This window comes from Epargyreus clarus, unplaced genomic scaffold (genome assembly GCF_041222505.1).
Source record: "Epargyreus clarus isolate Ecla_fem2 unplaced genomic scaffold, WU_Ecla_fem_2.2 ptg000019l, whole genome shotgun sequence".
NCBI classification, from domain to species: Eukaryota; Metazoa; Arthropoda; class Insecta; order Lepidoptera; family Hesperiidae; genus Epargyreus; species Epargyreus clarus.
The window spans coordinates 11458920-11478411 of NW_027332227.1; the positions used below are offsets into that span (position 1 = coordinate 11458920).

The 19492-nt window shown below is 34.6% G+C and overlaps 1 protein-coding gene across 1 annotated transcript in view; it reads right to left on the reverse strand.

Moving 5' to 3' along the window:
* The window catches only part of LOC140750244 (uncharacterized), a 284412-nt gene that overhangs the window by 2706 nt on the left and 262214 nt on the right, over positions 1 to 19492 (reverse strand). Inside the window, exon 5 of the mRNA XM_073083679.1 lies at positions 2525 to 2723. Within this exon, the coding sequence (XP_072939780.1) occupies positions 2525 to 2723 (199 nt within the window). The remainder of the gene's footprint in view (positions 1 to 2524; positions 2724 to 19492) is intronic.

A 19492-nucleotide genomic window follows, 5' to 3' on the forward strand; every position in this document is an offset into this window, starting at 1 on the left:
GGTGCTGCCGGAGTTGAACCACAAAGGGTTCTACCACCTTCAATATAATATATATAATGAAGAGCACAAGACTAAATTACACCTCATAAGGTAAAGATAATAGAGTTATTAGAATGTGGATTCTACGCACCATAGTTGGAATATAATGGCATGAATGTAGTTTAGGGTGCAATAAGTTTCATACGACAGGTTGTATATAAGGATTGTAGAACTTCATTTTTGTTTCACTACTCTAGGTATAGTTCTAAATAGTAATGTAAATATGAGGAGGTGTAAATTAAATTCCATCCTCACCGGTACATGGTCCGAAAACTACCCAAATGATTTATAAGTAAGTTACGTCTCATACATTTCCACATGTTTTAGATACATTGCAGGTCACGTAGACATGACGAAATAGACAGGTCACGTATAATGCTTCTTAATATTCAAAGACCACTACGCATCTGCAATCAGCTGCAAGAAGACCTCCTGTCCTGTTTACTGGAAATCCATGAATGCCAGTCACTTTTTAAAACCACGAGTTACAACTGCTTCGACGCTGGAAAAGTATTACTTCAATCAGAACACAGTAGCGTTTAACACTGCTGTTATGAGGCAGAAATAGGTGTGGCGGTGGTGCGTCCGGAATCGAACCACAAAGGGTTCTACCACCTTTAGTACACGAGCATATTTAATTTATTTCAGTTCAATTTAAACTGACTTCGCCTTTAGCAACGAAAATAAAAACGTCAAACCTAAAAACGTCTCGCTTAACTCATTTTATTATTTGCACTTAATTCGCGTTCAGCAGTGGGTTCCGGACCGGCTTAATTCAGATTCGGGAATCAAGCCCCGATTTATTTAACGAGGGGCTCGGCGATACCGAGACAGCTACGATACGCGGATATAAAAATGTTTCATTGATGTTATGTTGTTGTGTTATTAAAAATGTGTGGTAAGTTCGAAGTAGCAAATGTATTAACTGTGATAGATATTGAAGGTTGAAGAACTCTTTGTGGTTCGCCACCACCTCCACACCCTTGTCTAACTTATAACAGCAATTGAGCATTGCTGTGTTATGGTTTGAAGGGTGTGGTAAGAGACACAGATACTTTTCAGAAGTATACCAGCTAAGGGGTAGCGACGCCTTTGTGTCTATCTCAAATAGGAATCTAATCTTATTTAAATGGTTGATTGCAGTCGTCTATTACACCTTTACTATTGCGCTATAACAGCAGTGTTAAGCGCTTCATGATAAGACTAATACAAAACGCCTCGTGCGTCGTGCGCCAGATGATAAAGGTACCTTAGTTTTGTATGCCCGGAAAAGTAAATACAGCATCTATTATAAGTAAAATGTAATTAGAATAAGCCGGGAAGTGACGGTAAACCGTCCCTACGCTTCAAAATGTTATGAGGGACCGAGTGCTGGCACCGAGCCGCGGCAAAGGCTTAGGACGTAATTGTACTTGGAGGGTTCATTTTTCATAATAACCGACGATTATGACAAATCCCTTTTATGTACTTTTGAGTTTCGTGATGGTAGCTTGTTTCTCGTGCCAGGGTTTGAAGGCTTTAAAATGTTTTTATAATTTTATTTGGTGGAGATACTAATCACCTTACACTTTTAATGAACCTCATTAAAAGATAGCAAATAGCAAGGATTTAAACGATTACAAGGTAGGGAAGTATGTTATATAGCCCTAATTGTATACATTTTTTAGTTTCCCATATCCTATGTATACAATGTACAAAGATTGAAATCTGTATGTAACTAAAAAAAGAAGAACATTATACGTCGTTCCTTCCTACTAACCAAATAAAATTCGCATCAGTGTTAATCCATTTAAATTTTAACTCCACATGCGGAGAGGATTGAATCCGGAATGTAATTAGAAAGACAACTGAGCAGAGGGTGTCGGGGAGAACTCCCTTCGAAATCGCCGGGTCGGACTGACCCCCAACGGCAGGCTTAAGGTTGTAATTTAGGGGACGTACTACTAATCAGCACAGATTAAATCAAAAATTCAGCTCCTCGAATAATTTTTACATTGTTTTATGACCATAATTTGCTTAACTTAATGATTATGGGGAAAGATTATGAGGGGTGGTTACGTCTATAATAAAAAATATATTACATCGATATATACTGTTATCATAAAAGTGAATAATTAAACAAATCATGTATATTTGGACTTTTCTGATCAGTAATTTTGATCTAAGAAGCGTGTATGTATGCTTAAATGTTATGCTCGTTAAATAGTGGCACATCAAATTTAAATTCTCATTAAGTTTTCTATCTTAATGTCATAGAGGCGAAGATTAAATTTAAAGTGATTCTAATTTCGTTATAATGTCGTAGAATACAATCAGAATTTACGAAGTAGTTATGAGTACTTGAAAGAAATGTTCAAAATTGGTCACATATAAAAGTGGAGATGGTTATCTCCTCAGGTACATTCTTATTATTCTCAACTTTTTTCAAAGGCAGTGAACGCATTATACATTTTCAAAGTATAAAAGTTTCTTTAGTTTTCCTTACCGTTCAGTCTTTCTATCCGCTCACGCCTATCAGCAGCTTCTTCAGCTAGTTTTGAAGAAGTCTTCACACCTTCCCCAGATTTCTGTGTCTTCTCCATGATGGCGCAGGCTCGAAGGACGAACGCTGGTACTGTCTCCGCTTTCTCTTGCTTCGGGATCTCCACCAGCGACCAGTATTGAGTCTCCAGGCGAATTACATCCTGGAAGTTAGAGCAGATTGAGGATTTTTTAAGTGCCTTTAAATCTCAGTTTACATTTTGCTGCTTTTAAATAGAATTAACCTTAAAGTGTACTATTATCTTCGAACTTACAAGGGGCTAAGTTATAAGGTTATAAGGTGGTCTTGTCTTGGACACAGTAGACGTCTAATCAGTTTTTTGGCAGACGTGCTAACACTGCTAAACGTTGATTATAGTCGGTTAAATCTTTGTTAATTGTTGTAAAAAAAGCTTTTCATTTACGTTTTGTATTTGTGATGATTTTGGCGTTAAGTTGTAATCATCAAACGTGTAATCCCGTAATCATCAAATTCGAATCGAATAGAAGTCCTAATTTAAGTTTTTTACAAACATACTTAATTTACCGCATCACTTAATATTTTAAAGGAAGATGTTTCTCGTGATTACCGTTTGTGTAATCAAAGAGCACGAATAAAACTTACAGATGACTTGTACCCCTGAAGAGTTGGAATGCCACTTGTACATATGAACACATTACTTCTACTTCTGCTGTAATGCCGAAATAGGTCTGGCAGTAATGGAGCTCTCGAACCACAAACGCTTTTACCTTTTAAATGTAAAAGTAATTCTTTTAATGGCACGTTCCTCTTATTCTTAATGAAATGGCGCAAAGTACGACTTTCAAAGCATTCAGTAGGAAATGAACTCGTTCATTTATTAAGTTACTTTTGTTGTAAACCGATGCACAAAGAAATGCCAGACATATTTCCTCCATATGAGAGAAATGGACCGCAACGGCGCTCGCTACCAGTAATTGCCAATTTAACACATTACAGCCATTCTCGCACTGATTAATGTCAATTTATAAATTGTATTCGCTGCCTTCCAATGCTCGTAGGTTTTAAAGTGGATTAAAGTTTAAATATTTATCATATATGTAATTGTATTGTTATGTTTTATTGTGCATTGTATAATTAATGTATGTTAATGTTTTATATAATAGTACGTTGTACCTATTCGTTGCGTGATTTCAGAATTATAATTTTGTACTTAATAGTAGTATCATGAATTAATGTTTTATGATACTTAAATTACGTTTGATTCTATTGAACTCGGTTAGTATGTATGTCTGTGTGTAAACTTACGTCACGTGGTAATTCATTTCGAATAGCTAATAGATTGTGAATTTGCGTCGAAGGATCAATCAGATGTCCCGCTTAAAACTTATAACAATATTTAAAATGTTTCTTTACATAATTTTATTAGTTAAGTATGTATTATTTGTGCAAGAGGTTCACCCTTAGAATGTTCACCGTTTTAACTATAACATAAGAGCGACTAACACTGATGTAATTAGGTATGTAGAAATTCGTGTGGTACTTGTAACTTAATGTATGTAGTGATCTTAATTTTTGACCAATCCTTTGTAACTCACGAGTTCCACAGAGCTACGAACGCTACAGAGTAATAACTTTGCATTATGCAAACTTTGCAAACAAGGTGGATAAGTAGTCAGATAAAATATTTGAAAAGAACTGCGGCTAAGTAGAATTTAAGGCGGAACTTTGAGTTTTTATTTTCATTGCTCTTCGTAGTACTTTCGCGTTCTTGTAACTGTTGCAAGTTTATTCCTAATTGGAACGGAGATTTGTTGTATAAGTTCACTGCTTTATCTCGACGAGTTTGCGTTTTTTGGACGGATAAAATGTTACCATTAAAAATTGTATCGTCACTATAACGAAGAAAGATACTACTAACTTATTTTTTAATTTTCTTTAGTCCTTGTTACTTGTTGGGAATTTATTTTGCTTATAAAATTACATTGGTTTAGACATCCCTAGTAAAATGTTAAAAATTAGGTAATAAATTTCAGCCGTACTTCTTATTACTATTTGCCTTACGGAACAAATACGAAAATACTAATTATAAAAAATGAACTTGGACGATCCAGACAAAACCTAGACAAAACGGTACTTGTTTCCTTAATTTATTGAAGTCAGGTAGTCAGGTTTTCACGTCAAATACTAAAATAGAAATAGGCGCCATGAATGTACTAAATCCGAAAATCATTACTCATTTACTGCGTCGTAACACCGTTTCGTTTTACGATTGCTGTTAGGACATATTTTGTTGGAGGCAAGCAGTTATTGCAACAGTTACTGGAATCCTTTTTATTGCTAAGATTTAATAATTACTTAGAATAAATTAAGCTACGTTTTACATGTGATAATGAGCAACAATATTTCTGGAAACCAAATTTTAATCAGTGTCAAACTATGTTACCAGACTGTGGATATTTTTACATTTTGACACGCCCTATAGTTCAAACGGTTTGGCTGGTTGAGATATCGTTGGATTCATCGAAACTGTTGGAGTGATAGGCTAGGCTTTATTTTTAAGCAATCGGGTTAAGAATACCGAATGTTCTTTGATAAAATAAATAGTACATACGTACGATTATGCATAAAAAGTCCCAATAATATGTCATGAGTGCTTCGTGCGTATCCTACACGGATGCCACTTTTTTGGATATTTTCCATATTACCACATCATGAGAGATATTTAAATTTAGTTCACAGACATTTGGTATTGTTTTCATGAACAGAGTTATCTTAATTGTCATTTACCAAATATGCTTATTTATTAAAATTACGTTCAAGCTACGCAAGGCCGTATTAAGATGTAGTGCATATATCCGAAAATAAATCCATTTTGCACAATAACTGTCATTGGGCTGGAAGAGCGAATAACAGGTTATGGCGGATATAAAAGAATAATAGCAATATGCAAACTCAACACGAAAAAAGTTACAAACCTATCCCTAGTGCGCTCGATCTTCCTCACCACATTACAATTCATTACATTTTATCAACTAGTACCTGTTACTACCTAGCATGCGAACACTTCCGTCAGAATATTAAGTGGCCAGTGGCGCCAGCGAAAATAACCAATTCCAAATATAACAGTTCCTTGAGTTGACCATAAGCATTTATTATGAGGCAGGTTTATGTTGTAAGATAGGTGGGCTACCGTATCGTTTCAGTTAATAATTCCCTCGCGTCAGTACAGGATATAAAAGATTATAGAGTGAATTGTATGTACTTGTAAGTAAATTGCAGGACTTCGGCCGTTTTAAAATATTACTTACGGAGTAAATGCTTCTCTACGAGTAGAAGGATTTCCTCTGCATATATTGTTGCACTAAAAAATTATCTAAACAGTAGCGTGATGGAAAATAATGCTGACATTTATCAAAATATAATCATGTCAATCATTAATGGAAAATAAAAAATGGAATATAGGATAACATATTGCAATGAGAATCACTAACGTTTCACCATTACTATAAGTCTCTTCACCACAATTTTTATTTAGTTTAACTTAGCATGGATTTATAACAAAGGTATTACTACGGTTTACGGATAAACACGACAAAAACAATCACGTTGGGGCATAGAAATTTAAACTTTTAATTATACAACGAACATCAACAGGCACACGGAAAGTTAAAGCCAGCTTTGAAACTGCGACAACTGAAACTCCTACGTTATTATTTTTAGCGTGAACTAAACGCTAACAATTTCTCTTTAGCGAGAACAACGTTCGTTAGTGAACGGGTTTTTTGAGTTATTGAAATAGTACATTACGATACGAGGACGAAAAATTTTTTTCTGACAAGTGTGAGTTTGCAGGCCGAGCCGCAGGCGAGGACTGCAATCACACGAGTCAGAAAAACATTTTTCGTCCGCGTGTTGTATAAAATTTTATATTACGGGGTCGGAAATGGGGGTTTTGCGCACGCGAAGCGTGCGTAAAGCGTCCATTTACGCACGCCGTGATATAAATTCTTTTAATAGCCAGTTAGTAAATATTAAACCTTTGACCGTACCTAACTTTGTTGTTTCATTTAAATCCGTTCAATTGACAGATTTAGAATTGTTAGTTAATTACGCTGTTTTAACTTTTTGATTATTAAATTAGTTTACTAACAATTTTATTACTTAACTTATGAACGGAAAATTGATAATTAATGAATAAAACTTTTCGAATTTAGCCTGTGTAGTTATAAAGTTATAAAGGATATATTGATTAGTTCTTTGGTACATATTAAAATAAATTACTTGGTCAATGTAATCTACGAGTACTGAGACGGATTATTCAGGATTCTTATGTCAGGCAGGCATATAAAAGTTTTAGATATTATGTTGCAGTTAATATTTACTTGCTTAAACAATAAGTCGCAATTTCTGCAATCAGTAAAATTTAAAGGTTCTCACCAATCCGTGCAAGGCCAGCAGTGGGCAGAAATAGTTTGAGAATGAAGGATCCAAGTTCAAGTTAACATACGCGTGGCTACGTCTAAGTTAGAACGTATCATGTGAGCACATACCTTTGATGCTACGGAAATAGATTTTACAATGTCACAATCAAATAGCAAAGAGACCTTTAACTCTTCAAGCGTTTGTCGAATCGAGTCCCATTTATCACTTTTAGCCAACATCGTCTAATCTTGTAAGGCTTCCGAGGGGACGTTGTAAAATTCTCGATCGCAGACCGGCTGGAAGTTAATTCTAACAAACGACCAACGCCGCCCGAGTGCAATCATGTCTTAAAGTGGATAAGTTCGTTGGACCGGCGCCAATTGCAACCGATAAACGGCATTTACCCATATAATACGTCTTATAATAATAGTCTTAAATTTCTTTTCATTCATTTGAATTGGTTCACAACTTTTTGCTTTATATTGACAAAATGTATGTTGTAGACAACTTGTATCACCATACAATTATGCAAAGAATTTCAAGTTAGACCTCGGCCAGCTAAATATCTGAGTGGTGAATTTAAATGACCGTCCCGGGTCCTAGGGTTTTTGTATACTCGACGTAATGATTGTTTGTCAAAGTCCCCCATCCTGCCTTGCCCATACATTTCCAATCAGCGCCCCTAGCGGATTGTAACAGAACTGATTGGAATAATATGGGAAATACGTAAACAAAAACAAAAACAGTCATTTTTTTATAAAAAACGGATAAACTCAAAATAAGGGTATAGGATTAAAACGTTATTATAAATGGAAAAATCTATATTCATCTAGAATCAAAACACAGCAAAGAAGCTTTGCTCGTGCGTTCTAACGTAGTGCTAATTGAAGATCATCTTTTATTCATATCAACTGGGAATGTTTCTGCCACTAGATTTTGATACATGATCAATTTATCATGGTTGCCAATAAGAAACGGTTCTTATATATAATTTGCTACGTTAAATAAAAAATAGTTATCCACCTAAATATAAACTTTCCTTTTTATGTTATTGTTATATTTTATTTATTTATTTATTTTATTAATCTAATTAGAACGGCCGAGGCCACTTACACTAACTAGACAGATCTAACATACAGACATGATCAGCTTCCAGTCATCAGCAAGCACAGTTCGGATAATGATCCATGAGCGCGTTCATTGTCGCAAGTGTGCGCGGAACAGGTGATTTAGCGCGCGACACAGTGCGGGAAGGCGGAACCACAAATAACTTGTGCTTTCGGCTTCGTTGATAATTGTCTGGGACAAATATTCGGCAAAGCTGATTGTGAAGTTCCTGCGCCTCAACAGCATTATGTAAAATCTTGCACATAACTTCAATTTGGTTGAGGTTTCTACGGACCTCTAAAGAATTAAACCCTAAGTGACCCATGAGGAATTTAGTTGGGTACAGATACGGGTAGTAACCGTATTCTCGTTTGTAGAGAAATCTAAGGAACGCTTTTGCACTTTTTCCAAAAGGAGAATGTATTTGGCTTGGTGTGGGTTCCAGACACAAGCGCTTGATTCTATTTTGCTGCGTACAAGTGCATAATAAATAATTTTGATAACTCTATTGGAACGGAGGTCTCTCGCATTCCTGAGAACGAAGCCGAGTCGAGCGAATGAATCCTTGGCCACTGCGATCATATGCTCGTGAAAAGTCAGTCCGGGGTCGAATGTAACACCTAAGTCTTTATATATCCTTATTCTCCAAAACCTTTCAGAACGATGCTGAAACTTATCCTACTCAAATCAAATAAAACGTAATTTCCTTACGGAGTTTGCTTTAATCATGGGCACAAAATTAAAAGCACACACAACGATAACACAACTGATAATGTGATTGTGAAGTAATGAATTTTGTGTTCAAGTATCTGTGAGCTTACGGAAATTTAATTGGTAATTTAAATTTACTATCCGTGCCAGTCCAATTTCCTCATGGCTTTATTACGTTTTGGTGTATTTTAAAAACTTTATAAAATACTGACAAAACAGTCATAATTCGTTTATTTTTTTTACCGATCGCGGAGGGTAATGTTTTTAGCATGTTACCTTGTGAATATCTCAGTTTTTACCACGTCCCTTACCCTGTAACCTAAACGGCTTGACGGATTTTACCATTATGAGTATACTTGTAATAGTTGAGATTTTGTTAATAATAAAATTTAATAATAATTCTGTTGTTATCTTTCATTACTGTTAACGTAAAACCATTGGCATGTTAAATTAATCTTAAGTGTTCAAGGATTTACAAGCGCTAAGAGAAAAAGAAAAGAGTGAATTTCAATTTCCCGCTCGTGGCGTCCTGGCAGTCGGTTTGCCGTGCAGTCAATAGCACTTAGTGCTTGCAGATACTCCAGTCTCTATTTTTAGTACTGCAATTTTCCTTGCTGTATAGTTGACTGGCTAGGTCTCAAGCAATTATTAACAATTTGTTCTACTGCTAGGCAGGATAATTAACATGAGAAGGGCTTAAGCCTAAATTGACTATTATGGCCAAGTGCTGATTAGTAAAAATGAAAAAAGGGTTATTTTAATAATTAAACTATATTTTCCCTACTTAGTATAAGGCTGCGCGTGTCAGCTTTCGTACTCTCAGGGCATATAAGAAAGAAAATTAGCCAACATTATATACATAACAGGCGTAATTCCTTAGTGATTTCTTTATAGAAAATATTTTTAATAGATTTTGATTTTGTCATATTCCTCAAAAGACCTTAAACATTATGTACGTTGTAACATACTCTTCAAATATAAATATTTAAAAACATTTTATTTCCCCAAAGATATCAGTAGGTTGTATATGCTAATGTGGATTGTTATAAAAAGGAATATATTATAACAGTTTTAGCTATTAGGAGCAATGGGACTACTTGGAAGAGCTGCGAATTGTACTGCGAATAACTGAAAATTTTAACTTGGAAAAGGTGGAGTAGATTGTAACCGCAAAAAGAAATTAGACTGTAGAGAAAAGGAGGAAAATCATTTTGGGTGAGAAATATTACAAGAATTCCTTGTACCTACTCCTAGTATATAGTATTCAGTACGGAACAATTACATAATATTCAGTACCATTAGTATGAGGTTTTATGTTTTTACAAAAATGACTGCTTTGGCATTTGTTTATGTATTTGCCCATACATTTCCAATCAGCGCTCCTAGCGGATTGTGTCAGAACTGATCGGAAATATATGGGAAATATGCTTCGATCACTAAGTTCCTATTAGTGATCGAAGGAAATATGTAAACAAAAACAAAAACATTAATTTTTGTCCAAACGTAAAAAGTCATACAAAGTTTAAGGATAGAGAGTAGGTATTGAGTTTTACCACGTTTTACGTAGTAGTCGTCATTTATCTTTTCCATACCAAATATAGTTATGAGATAACTGCGAAGATTTATTATTGATATATTTACTCCTATCCGATGTACAATCAATGTCAGAATTGATTTTAAAGATGAGTAGTAGGTTTTTAGTGCTTATTCCACGTAAGAAACATCATAGGGTAAAATATGAAATGTGTAAGATGTTTCACAAACAAATTATCTTGGATAATTAATTGGTAATTGGATAATAATCGGTAAGAAGAGAATGAATTACATTCATATCTCGAGAAAAATCCTTTTTCTCTATCGGATTCAATGCAATAGGATTCTATATCCTCAAAGTTGATGCGATGCCTATTTTAATTTCACATTATCCTAGCATTTAGATACTTGCAATGCACTATAGGCTAAATACAGTCTGGCAGATCTGCATTGACATCCATAAAATTTTCATTTCAATCCTCTTAGCTCGGAATACGGAGAGTGGGATGACATTTTCAGGCAATCCGCTCCAATGTCCCGTAAGGGAAGAATGACACTTTTAATATTCTCAATATTGACGCTTTAAGCAAGGTAAGCGTAGTTTTTGTGCTAGTACTCTTGCTAAATTCAGATTTAGTTTTATTAGCTGGAGATAAGTGAAATTTTAAAACTTCTAGGTTCTTCTTAGTTCTTAAGTAGGTATTTGTTTAAGTATTGTAGACATATATTGTTAGGTATGTGGCGATATAGGTCCAATAACAGGATGAATTTGTTATAAGATAAAAAATAAATATTATTATTCATTTACACCTTAAGACTAAATTAAGCCGCAACATGTATTTCGTATTACTATCGGACTAATCGGACTACGAAAAATTATTCGAAATTTCAATTTGTAGTAGTTATAAAACATGTGTTCGGCCTATTATCTCACCGAGGAAAGTGCACAAATTCCATCATGAATATTGTTTTCAGAATAGTGTTGTGCTTGAAGCCGTATAGGATCCGTTGCGCGGAACGCCTTCATAAATATTTCAGCTCACGTCGTCGGAGAGATTTACTGCGCCCGTTAACACTGCATTATGCATTTTGCAAATAATCACATTATTACTGCCGCTAAGTAGTTAATGCAAGGAAATCCGAAATTTTCTTTTTAAATTGTGTACCGAAATAAAAATATTATTATTTTCGGAAATAACCATATTATTTTTACTTTATTTTTTTTTGTTAATTTTGATGTTTATGAATGATAACGAATATACATTCCTTTCTCACTTATAGCACTAATATTCAGTATGCTGTAGGTGTCCTAGACATATGAAAACGAGTACTGAAAAACTTAGACCTACTCGTAGCACAGAAATAAGTTAATTTAAAACATGATACTTCGTACAGAAGCTTTTATACTTAAACATTCATTCCGTTAGGGGCTAAAAGTGGTATAACAGTTTGTAAACAATAAAAAATCTCTTCTTTCCACAAATTCAGACTTTACAGAGATTAAATTCTTGTTATTCAATTTCTAAAACATCTGTAGCTCGCGTTGGCTCCGCTACATGCACTTTGCAGTTTGACATCAATTATTCACGTTCTTTCCAGAGAACGTCGGTTGAATCTCGTGAAGAGTGCTTTTCTATATCCACTTTACGTTTGGTACACATTATGTTTGGTAACTTTGCAAATCAGTTTTCAGATAAACTCTAAATTGACCCACCGACATAGGTAGATATACCACGAAAATGTTTTCGAATACGATATAGAGATTCTTGTGCTTGTAGAAAACGTTATCATTATAATTTGATTAATGTTACTTTCATATGAGCGGAAATTTACCTCTTTTTCCTTTACATTTCCTCAGCTATTAAAATACAACAAATTGAATTTGGCGTACGGCTTTGTCCCAATAAGTAGCAACGCATCTGTGTTCGCCTTTAGGTTAAAGTTCACTTACTCAATCATGCACTCTATTGATAGTGCATGCTCGTTTGCCAGTTCAATATTCTAAAAAAAACCCTTAGAATTGTAAATGTAATTTCATATTCAAATGTTGTTTTCTACACTCCGGATTATATTGGGTGTTTGCCATATAATTACTTGTAACAGTTTCATACAAATGTAAGTGTAGCACTAATGTATGTAAGAGTTAGTCGTACAAGTTTGTGAAGACATGGCAGTTTCGAACAATGTTTTCGTCTCCAAGTAAAGTTTGGAAATTTCGTCACACATTTAAATTAACTTACTTGGACATCCATTTGCTTCCGTCTAATGCATAATATGAGTTCGTATAATACAAACAAACATTTTCTCAGAATACGAATGGAAATATTTTTAGTACGTACTGATTACATATTATTATATTCTACCAGATTCTGACGTCGGCGACGATCGCTGACACGAAATTGTCTCCTCGTAAAAGTACTCGTAGTAGTTACGTAGGAGACCTTACCTAATAGTTACTGCATATTTAGTAGCCTAAGTCTTGCTTCTTTCCCTCTTTGCTCTCTTTGCTCTTGCTCTTTGAAAGTTCAATTAAAATTTACTATGACATAGCCCGAGGGAAACTTGTAGAATCAAAATAAGTAAATTTAAATTTAGCACGAAATTTAATTTCGTCGACTTTGGAAAATTGTTGAAAAAATTACGAGAGCGCGTTGTTAGACAGCACGGCAATAAAGTAAAAAGAATTTTTCACTATATTAATTGCTTCTGCTTATAGATGAGAAACTCTATATTATTATGATAAATTGGCATTGAGGTAAGGTTTGACATCAATCTATATATTGACATACAACAACATCATGGTTTGCTATATTTTAGTCAATATACGAGTAAGTACCTAACTTACTTGTTGTAACAATCTATAAGTTTGTAAGTTGGCCGAGTGCCTAATCCCCCTTGCTACCTATGGTCTGACAAGAAACCGCTCTGCCTTTCTGGTCATTGTTCAGGTCCGGATCATTTGCTTTATTCAAAAGCTTTTCAATTTCTGTACTAATGTTTTACTAATAAAACTTATGTTAATATGAATCCTTGGATAGAATATAAAGGGGGTAATTTTAAAATATATTATGATAATTAATTATGAGTGGATAGGATTTAATATACGAGTGTAATATGTGGAAGGATAGGTAATATGCATATCATTGTATGTTGAAACGCTAATTTGTTTATTCTTTTAAAAGAGAATATATTTACTAAAGGAAAAATACATATTTTATTTAGTAATGATGATTTGCATAATTAGGAGTGCATTATTAGCGAATTGAACGTAGGTGTGTGTTACATACATTTATTACACATATGTGTAATTTAAAATAATGATTGCGCTTTAAGAACAATCGTATTGAAAATAATAAAAAAATATATTAAGTTATTGATCATTGTGGCATTGAGTATAAAGTTTATTCCCTGCATAATTAAATATGTATACATTTCTGACATTTGATTTTTACACTGTATTCACATTGTTACATCATCATTATTCATTCTGTTATAAAAAGTACATAAAAATAAAGGAAAACAAGATAAACATTTTCCGATAACAAATTATTCGATAGAGATTTTATGTAAGCTAAGATTTTTTTTCAATTAGGTAATACTCGTAGTAAAAACAAAATAGTTATTAAATTTATTCAATCCTAAGATAATTTATGCTAGAAATTTCTAATAAGAGCTATGAGCTAATGGATTTTTTATTCGAAATGTAATAGAAGACTTATTTCAGACGTCAGCCTAAGAATGCATAAGAAATCATTTTCTTCACTAGTTATTATCCTGGCTAATAATGGATAAAGTAATCTAAACTTAAGTGGCAATATGATAGTTTCTTCTCTGCATTCATTGGGCAATATGCAGGTGCCGCAGGGACCGGCAATATCCGCGATGGCTGGAACACTTCATGAATATTCAAGCTTTTGGTTTTGTTGACGCTGTCCCGCTTAATCGTTACGCTCTCATTTTCAGCTCTTGAAGCAAACTTTGAATTATCCCTACCTTGACTAAGCCACGCATATTTTGCCTATTTTTGTGGCAATTGAAGCCAGTGACAAATGTCCATGGATGGCATATTAATATTGTAAATATCGTATGACCACTTAATAATATTAGAACGGAATATCCATTTACTACTACAAAAAACATCTGCACACCTAAAAAATTAAAGGCCTGGCAAGTTTTATTTTTGACTCATTGTAACGTCCATTTTGTATTGCTCTTTTGTATGCTTTTTGTCAAATTGTTTGTATCGTACAGTTAAATAATAACTATGTGAAAAGCTTATTTCAAAATATAAAAGTTATACGGCGGTACATTAAAAAATAAAAGCTTTTAATCATGAAAACAAGACATGCGTCATTTATTTTTAATGTCAATCCTTAAAATCCATACTAAGTAGAACGATGATACAGTAAATGCATTCATTGAGCAATATGCATGATTTGCGCTCGGCGGCGGTAATATCCGCGCCGCCCGCCGCGCTGGAACACTTCATGAATATTTAAGCTCCGGCTTCTGTTGACGCTGTCCCGCTTAATCGTTCGTTACACTGTGATTTTAAGGTTACTTTTGAAGTTTAGGCTTTTACAAGTCTTGCTCCATTTCTCTTTTCTTTTGAATATGCTCTAGAAATGGAATGTGGCTTTAGATTCAAAGTTATATTAAATGAATATTTAAACGCAGCGTTTTACTGACAGTGTACCGCTTATTAAGTCTTTACACTGATTTTAAGGTTTCTTTCGAAGTAAAGTTAAGCTTTTCTACAAGCTTACTCTATTTTTCTCTCATTTTAAATGTACTGAGAAATGCAACCTAGTAGTTGTTTTTATTCAAACTTGATGAATATTTAAGCTTATGCTTCTGTTGACGCTTTTCCGCTTAATCTTTTGTTGCGCTGTGATTATTATTAAGTTTACTAGTCTTTCTCCATTTTTATTTTAAATGTGTTGTAGTTGAACTTTTTATTCAAATTTACATTAGATAACAGTCTAGTTGAAGTGTGTTAGTGGTTTTTATTAAAGTTAAGCAGTCTGAGCAGCTATCCGAAAAATCAACATAGATTGAATATGAACCAGAATATTTTCTTGTCTTAACCAGTTTTTCTTCATAATTTCTAATATCTTGTAAAAACGATAAACAAGTGCGTTCATTGGGCGCATGCATGAGTGGCGTGAACTAGGCGCCTGTAATATCCACGCTGTGCTGCAATACTACATGAATATTCAAGCGCTGGGTTTTGTTGACGCGGCCCCGCTTAATCGTTCGTTACACTGTAATTTTAGTTACTTTTGAAATGAAGCTTATGCTTTGCAAGGCTTGTTCTATTACGTTCTACATAGAAATTGCATGTTTTTGTTAGTTTAGAGTTTGCAAAATAAATTAATCCTTTGTACCACTTCTGTAGCTTAATAAGTTCTTAAATATATACAAATGTGGCAAGTAAACTTCCTTTTCCATTCTAAAAGGTTTTGATAGAAATTTAAGCCTAACAGCTATAACCCCTTTAACCTTTAGGGGATGAACTGTTAATTTTCCTACTTAGTATCAATCTTTTTTTATAAGATAACTTTCTCTTAAAATAAAACGTATGCAAAATTTTAAGCTTTTATTACCCGTCAACTTAAGCTCCATATTAGTCAGACTTAGTATTTCCTAGGGAAGTTTCTTAAACCGCTTCCAGCGTCTGCATTCATCATATGCGTAGTAGCGCGAACTAGACGCCAGTGACATCCATGACGTAGCTACAAGACGTCATGAATATTCAATCGCCGGTTCCGCTGACGCCGCTCCGCTTAATCGTCCGTTACTCTCTGATTCCAGGTTACTTCTACCTCATATTTAGGTAAGTTTATGATAGGGTTGTATTCCTGTAGCTTGAAAGAGAATTGCGGTTTTATATACTGGTACTCCTGCTACAATGTCAATCCATTGTTGCTCGAAATGTCATAGGAAATTTGATTTTTTTTAGAATTCTTCTCATTATAATGGTGGACTTTAATATTCTAAGAGGCTAGTTGTTTTAAGATAGGTTTAGAAATAATAATGATAGTGTGTTGTGATTTAAAAGATGGTAGACACACTTTCCAAGGAAAATCTTCAGTTGTATGCGAGCTGGTTACGCTAGTAACGTTAGACTCTGTGACTGATTTCCGTTTCCACAAAAACATGACAATGACAATATCGCTCAAATGTCGAAGAATTTATAAATCCGGGGAAGAATTATCACTTTCGGATATCAAATTCTTGTTTAGAAGCGAAATGTAAGTTGAAGGCCGCGAAATGGAACTCGTCACCCTCTCCACCATTGTTACATTACGTTGATTTACGACTTCACGCGTCGTCGCTTGCTATTCGAAATGAATATTATTAAGGTCTGTGAATAAAAATGAATTTGATCATTTCTTCCTGGAAACGGTTTCTTGGAAGTAGGTATTTTTTCTTTTGATGTCTTGTTTTGATATTATTTGTTGCTTTGTGTTTCTATGTTTATATTTGTTAGTTGAGAAAGCGATACGATACTTCTAATATTACGTTGTGACTGATTTGGCATGCATGGCATCAATCTAAACTCAATGTAGAACGAAGCAACATCTTTTATATGCGAAACCATAGTTTGTACAGGCGCATGAATAATACTCGTATATAAATATCGACGACCAAAACTGATTTTGATGTATCGCGAAATAAAAATATGTGAAATAATAGTATTGGTGTTTTTTAGAGATCCCCGCAACATAGGTATTCGATCTTAGGCGTCGAATGAATATTGATTTCTTTAAAAAAGCTCATAAGATTTTTTTATTTTGATTTCGTAAATGTTTATCGACGATAAAGATGACTATTTTGCAATTGTTAACGAGGTCCAGAACAAATGAGGAAGCAAAAGCTTATAGCATTATCGTACACAAGTTTCTATTCCTTTTAAGTGTTCAGGGAACACATCCTGACCTACCCTATGACACTGATCTTAACTGGGGTAAATTATACATGTCCATGATTGGCAGCAATTTTATAAAAATGTTTATAACATACTCGTAGGTAAGATACAATCAGTGTATCTCAATCTCATTAAGAAGTCAATAGGTCACGGCGCTGAATCGTTAAATGATTGATGAAACCGTGACCGAGCATTCGTCGTGGGTACAGTTTAGCGATTTTATCTCTATTCAAGTGGATGAAAAATGTTAATTGTATTGTATTCCACACATTTTGTTCATGTTTAAAGTGTCCTTCTCCTTGATGACGCGAAAAAACGTTTATCTAGGCGGAATGTACGATGAATCAATTTTATTACACAGATATATAAACCTCGAAGGTCTGACCTAACTGTTATTCTGACTTTTATGCCTATCAGATATAGTCATACTATTAAGTTTTTGCTTAGTTTTATTTATATGATTTACCTACTCTTGCTCATCTTCTAGATTTAGCTCCGCAGTTGTGTCATACGACATTGATGGTAAAGGGAAAAAAGAAGTATTGAATTATCCCATACTAGGTTGTGGTGGATTTTTCGCTTGGAGATGATAGTCGGAAACCGCTGAATTTAGGAAGTTCAGGAGGTTGAGGTTAGAGGAGTATAAATTAGGAAAAGGCCTTTGATCAGCAGTGACATATTAAAGACAGTTAGATATACGGACATCGGTTATGTTATGATCAAAAGCAGACAAGCATAAAAATGTCGTTAGAAAGAAAGGCTTACGTTTATTACAACGCTCACAACATTACCGTCAGATGTGGATTTATGGACAAGCATGAAAAAAAGAAAATTAACCCCAGTTATGAGCAAAGAACCCAGCTCACGTCTGCTTATTGTGTGACACAGTTGCTCGACGTCGATTCATACGGAAACGAGCTTGCTACGTGTTTTTACACATCCACATCAGCCTCTTGCATCATAGTGAGCGAAGAAATTTATTTGTATAGGTCCGTAGTATGTGGTCGAAAGTAGTCAATTGAAGTCTTTGCGAGGATACTATTTATAATTTGTTTTTACGACGAAAGGACTATTTGTCCGCAATCATGAGAGGTCAGCAATGTTCTCAAATGTATGTGAAGTCAAGTAAGCTGTTAGGCTATTTGACCCTTACTATTTGAGGCCTATGTTACCATTTCTCCATCGCACTACACGCCGAAGAGTGAAGTTCCACCCACACCAACTGGACTCGTGGCGGTCTTCCACGGTCCGGTTTACAAGGACGTTCTTGCCAGGGACGTACAAGATGTGGATTGAACTTCTTCTCGAGGTATTCCCAAAGCGTTATGACATGGGGCTCTTCAAAAAAGGTGTAAAAAGAGCTCTCCTCCTAAGCCAGCGATACATTGGCGACTCCTCTGGTGTTGCAAATACGGTGACTACTTTCCATTAGGCAGCCCCTCTTCCTCATCGTTTAGGTATAAATATAAAAAAAAGATAACGTAGTAAAGTATGACCTACATTTGTGCTCATTCAGCGTGAAATCCGATACCAGTTGTGGCATGTTGTGTGTCATTGATGCATTGTTTAGAAGTGAAGTGACCTGGAATTTTAGAGGTTTGCTTGTTGCGTTATATGTCCTGTGATATGCAATATTTCAAGCGAAATTATGTTCTAATCAATGCGATTTGAAACAAGAAACAAATTGTAAGTAAAATATTCAACTTTACTTATTAAAAAATGGGTTCGGGATATCCTTCATCAATTATTACGATTAAGAAAACGTTTGTGTTTTAATCGATTAGCAAAACGCATCCAGGTATTCATATTCACATTCACAGAAAGCAGAGCATCTATAAGCCTCGCCCAAATTAAGAAGGAAACCCGATCTAATTTATCTTCAAATCATATCCGATAGGCATACAAGTGCCTTAAACCTTTGACTTGGCGAATAAATTCATGTCAAGTATAGGAAGTAAGGGTTATTTACTTACGTGGAATACGAACGTAAGCATGAAAGGAAAACTTCTCATTCATAAGCTTGTGTCACGAGTCAGTTGCAAATTACGAAAAATATATGTTTTATTTATAAAAGCACTTTAACTTCCCCTGTGGTACATTCTGATATCTTGAACATAGGGATAAAGTAATAGTAGGCTGTGTCGCTTTTTTCTCTTATTGTACCCCAATGTACTATTGGGTTAGGGAACGTAGTAGTAATAGGTTGTATCATTGCTTGTAAATAGATAAAAGATAAACAGAATAAC